We start from the raw sequence: 5,015 nt of genomic DNA, 5'->3' as shown, positions 1-5,015 counted from the left end.
GCCCTCTGCAAACGGCGAGCCCTCGCCAGATCACAGGAGAAAGCAGGGACAGGCTTTTCTGCCCCGTCCGGCACCGAATGTGTATTTACCCATCCCTGCCCGTGCCGTGTAAATTCAAGTCCTAACAGGGAAACACGAGGCCGATTAGTGTACGGGGGTGAAAACAGGATGAAGCTCATTTCTTTAGCATAAATATTTATAGTGCAAAAGAACAGAGAAGTTCAGAGAAAGCTTGGTTGGCCCACGGCAGAGCGGGGTGCAGGGCAAGGAACTCCTCGTTTTAATGAAGGTCCTTTGAGGAGGACTTGGCTGACTGTGGCAGAAAGGCTCTGCGAGCAGAGCACGCTAATGACACGAAGGTCCCCGCGGAGAGAGGGGCTGCCTCCCTGGGGATCCTCGAGACAACTTGTTCCTCTCGGCTTTATTTAAAACCAGTTGCACATCGGGCACGCAGGCTCCATTTTCAATTCAATTAGCTGCAGCGGTTCGGAGATGAGAATAGCCCTTCTGCTCTTGGCTCTGCTGGAAGTTTAACAGCACAGCGGCCTCTTGGAAAAAAGGCCCGGTACGAGCCAACTCGCTAGCAAGAGGCGGAACATAAAATGTGCATGATTTATGCTGACTGCAGCACTGGGTGCTTTTAAGAGGGACTGTTCTCACTCCACCTCCTGCAACCCAGTGCTTTTGGGAACTGTCAAAACAAACAAGCCAAAAAAATGATGACCTAGGTCTTTTTTTAAGCATTTTCCCTTTCTTACAGGGAGGCGACCAGCGCTCCAGAAACCAATTTCAAAGGCTGGTGCTTATCAGGGTGCCAGTCTGCGCAGCAGCCCCCGGTAGCTACAGCCGCAGTGGTGCTGGAGCTGTGGAAACAATGGCTCTGAAGTTGGGCTTTGCTTTTCGGTTCAGAAACACAAGATCACAGCCTTGCAAACCGCTGCATGCCCCCAGACCTCCTCCTGACAACCCTCGCCGGCGGAGGACAGGAAACCTCGCCGGTCCGAGACAACACGTGGAAGTACCCATTCTAGCTGACAAGAGGCGGGGACCAGAAAGGATGTGACCCTGAAGCAGCAGACACAATCTGGTGCCGAGCTCTGTCTTGAGAATGAAAGCTGCCGTGCAGTCAAGCCCGTCGTTCAGTTGCAGGCACCTGGGCAGCGGGCGAAGGGCCCAGGAGGGAAGCAGAAGCTCAAACAAGATGTAAGGCTCCTTCTTGGGGAGGCAGGGAGTGGACTCAGCCCCGTCACGCCACACCAGGCACCTGCGTGTCCCCAGGCACCTGCGTGTCCGTCTCCTGAGCACCTTTGGAAACCTCGCTTGACCTTGCCGGTGTCACGAGGGCTCAGCAGAGAAACAAAGGTGGAATCAGGTGTCTCTCTGCCCGAGGCCGGAGAGACAGTCAGCGCTGGGCCAAGATCAGAGCGTGGGTGTTTCCTGCCCATAACCTCTTCTTTCTGGCCTCACCTCTCTCGTGAAGGCAGAAGCGCGGCACACAGCGACGGAAAAACAAGCTTTGAAAGGCACAGCCTGTTCCCACCCAGGCTGTGTGGGTTCCCATCGCTTTGCATAGGGCTTGCAAAAGGACTCGATGATGGTCTGACTTAGCGTTAATTCGCCAACTTAAAAAGGCTATTCTGCTTTTTTGTGGTCGGCACCCGAGAACATGTCAGCCTTTTCTCCGCGCTCCCCTGCCATCTTCCCCGATCAACATGCAGTTAAAATAGACGGCGCTTCGGTGCTTACCGTGTTTCACTTGCTTTAATGTAGATGCAACCTGATAGCTGAAGACAGATTCACAGAGGAATCTTTCGGAGCCGTCTGTAAACAGAAAAAGGGAGGTGGTTTAATCTGAGAGTTTTCAGACTGAGCAGCCTTACCTGAGTGCTGCTGACTTTCTCTTTTTATGTTTCAGAGGTGTGGGTTTCCCCACTTGCCTCGTTTCGACACTTTCCCCTGCGCAGAGCGTGCAGCGCTCTGGTTTCTAGCCCCTGCGACCCCGCGCTCAAATCCTGCGCAGGGCTTTGCCTGACTGCCAGTGGCACTAGGGAACGGCTGTGCTACCTGGGAGATAGCCCGGCTGATATTCTGTTACATCCCCTCTGTCAAGCAATTTTGGTCTATTTTAAAGAGAAGGTAAGCTAGGGAGAAGTCAGCTAATATTATGGCAGTCTGCAATTCCCTCGGGGCTCGGACGCTTGTGTCCTTGTAATGCTTTATGATTTCCCACAGGCCAAGGAGACCATAACCCCATGTAAAAGATTTCAAATAATGTGTATCTTGCCACATAAGTCGCTAATTGATCGCACAACTGTCTCAGAAATAAAGCGATCTGGAATACATAGCTAATTGTGTGCCAAGTACTGACATAGTTTATACTACTTCCCTCTAAAAAAACCCAAAATACCTACGGGTTTATTTAAAAACAAGCATGATGGTTAAAGTAATAATAAAAATCGGTCAGTTAGTGGGGATTTTTCGAAGAGGAAACTGGTACACAGCTACCCCACTAGTACCTGCCTGATGAAAGAATGGGTGTATCACCTTTTATCTCGGAAATTAAAAAGCTACCCTAAAGCTTCCTGCGGCAGGGGGAGTGTTTAGTTGTTGCTGCCACCCAGAGCAGACGAACTGCCGTGTTACTGGTAAAGAGGTCAGCCCAAAGCAACATCAATTAAAAGCTCCGTGCCATAAAAACGAGGTGAAAAACAATTTCAAAGACTAAGGGCAGAAACAGAAACTAAGGGCAAAACCAGAACAGATCCCTGGTCCTGGAAAAATCTAATCCAAAGCTGAACCCCAGGTAAGAGCAAAGAGCTGGAGTTTCGTAGTGCTCAGAGCATCCTCTTGCAAGCTGTTGAAATGCCGTGCTGGTGCTACACTGTGCTATTTCCAAACATACCCTTCCCTTTCCTCCGACTCCCCAGCCCGGCTGTCCTGCCAAGTGGCTCTCGGAAGGAACAGCTGCCTGTCTATTTGGTAACACGAAGCGCTTCATTATTTTAATTTGTTTTGAGGGCTCGTTAAGTTCTATGAGCAAGCCTTTAGTCAGAATTACTTCAGTAGACTAGCATATGGGCTCTAACGTGTAATAAAAAGAGTCCTTAAATGATGTAGCGATCAGTTCCCAGCTGCCCTGCGCTGCCGTGTCACTTCCGAGCTGCAAAGCCACCCGAGCCTTGGTCCCAGCCACCCCGATGAACTTCAGGCTCACACAGTCAGGCGTGCAGGACGGTGACACGGGAAGTTCAAGGGGAGCAGACAGCCAGCCAGACAGACCCTGCCTTAACCCTGTCATCTGGAGGACCTGCCCTTCCTCCCTCACCCAGAGCAGGGGCAGGGACGTGCAGCTGGCACGTGCCCAGATCCTCCTTCAGGCAACCCTGAAGAAGCAGGTAGCAGGGCTTGGGCACCCAAACGCAACATGTCGCGCTGGATCAGAGCCCCGACCCTCTCCAGGTGGCCCTGGAGAAATGCTCCTACAAGAGTGAGCCCAAAAGGGGAACGTGCTCAGCCTCGAAGGATTAAAAGGGAGGTCTAGTCCCCATTTATCCTCTTGCAGACCTCTCTGGTGTGGTTTTATTTTGGATCGAGGGCAAAAGCAAGCCTCCTGTTTCTTGGCCAGTGGGGATACAAGCTGCCTCCTGTACTAGCCCAGTCAAATCCAACCCCAGAATGCGTTTTGCCAAGAAAAATACTCCTGCCTCAGCTATCTTTACAGCAATTCCTGCCCGACATCAAAGGATTAGCTAACAATGAGCAATTAACACTGTCATGTTCCCTTTCAGGTCGATCACTTCCTCATCTGAAGTGGTGTCATGGAGTTAAAAAACAGGTGACTGCCAGAAAAATCACTTCCTCATGAACAACTGGTGGGAAAGCCGTGGCTGCTCGGGACCTACCCGAGCCCTGGTGCTTCCTTCCTCCCTCCAGCTTTTGCCAGCTAAAGTCCAAAAAGGCAGCGGGGTGCCAAGCTCGGCAACTCCCTTGCAGGGCTGCCTGCGCACCAGGAGCAGCAGGGAAGAAGGACAGGAGCAATTACCTTCCAGCATCTCCCCGGCTCCTTTGGGGTAAGTGAAGAGGGCTTTTCGGGGCGGCGCCAGGTCCGAAACGCTGAACCCCGATCCCGTTACAGAGCTGCCACTGACTCCGCCGGCTGAAGAGGATGAAGAAGAGGCTGCCATTTCACCCCGTCCCAGCCTGGAAGAACAAAAAGGGAGCAAAGCAGAGTTAGGAAGGGCATCTCGGAGTTTCCCAGGGCACAAAGCCAGCGACCGCGCGCTTATCTGACAGCAGATGAAGGTGGTGAGGTCCAGGAAGGGCCAGCGAGCACAGCTTTGGGCTGCCAGCCCTGCCCCTTGGCTCTGCAGCCTCAAAGCGCTGGTGGTTCAAGGCTGCCTGGCATGCGTGGGAGAGGCTGCCTGTGCCCGCTGCGGGGATGGGTGCAGTTAGCTGTCACACCACGCGGTGGCACCCAGAAACCGAAGGTAACCCACGCTCTGACCCCCTGGGACAAGGGGGCCCGAGATGATCAGCGTGTGCCTAAAAATAACCGGGTGTAGGTCACTGGCCTGAATTCACTGGACTTCAGCTGCCTGGTGCTTTTCCTGCTCCCCAGAGTCATAAAAAGACTTTTCTTTTCTTTTTTTTTTTTTTCTTTTTTGCCTCGTTTCCAGCAGCACAAACACAGAAAAAGCCCTGCTGCTTCATAAAACCTGGAAGCTCGCAGGACTGCCAGTTCCACCGCCGCATCCTGCACGAAGCCACGCTGCGCTTAATTTGCAGCAACTGCTCTCTGCATCGCTCCAGATGTGCTTTTGCTTTTAAAACCCTGCATTTGACCTAAACCAGCAATGGCTGAGCATCCATCGGCCTGTACAGCACAAGCCCAGTCGCCACTTGCATACCCTTTTCTCAGCCTTGTTTTGAAGAAGTACTGGCTGTACGTTTGTCATGATGGAGTAGTTAAAACTTGTCACACACCTGTCTGATAGTAAAAAAGCTGTCACTCGGCA

General features: G+C 52.3%; 1 protein-coding gene across 2 annotated transcripts in view; it reads right to left on the bottom strand.

The window, feature by feature from the left end:
• ANAPC16 (anaphase promoting complex subunit 16) overlaps window positions 1–4,198 on the bottom strand; it is a 4,657-nt gene extending 459 nt beyond the window's left edge. Inside the window, exons 1-2 of one of the 2 annotated variants that reach the window (XM_009710592.1) lie at window positions 4,043–4,198; window positions 1,747–1,821 (exon numbers count right to left, since the gene is read on the bottom strand). In XM_009710592.1, coding sequence (XP_009708894.1) covers window positions 1,747–1,821; window positions 4,043–4,184 — 217 coding nt within the window. In that variant the 5' untranslated portion in view covers window positions 4,185–4,198. The remainder of the gene's footprint in view (window positions 1–1,746; window positions 1,822–4,042) is intronic. The other variant, XM_009710600.1, reaches the window with a different exon arrangement.
• Window positions 4,199–5,015: the final 817 nt, after the last annotated feature.

The sequence above is a fragment of the Cariama cristata genome, unplaced genomic scaffold (genome assembly GCF_000690535.1).
Source record: "Cariama cristata isolate BGI_N322 unplaced genomic scaffold, ASM69053v1 scaffold31070, whole genome shotgun sequence".
NCBI classification, from domain to species: domain Eukaryota; kingdom Metazoa; phylum Chordata; class Aves; order Cariamiformes; family Cariamidae; genus Cariama; species Cariama cristata.
The sequence above is the reverse complement of the archived record's forward strand: the minus strand, read 5'-3'. Positions and strand labels throughout refer to the sequence as shown.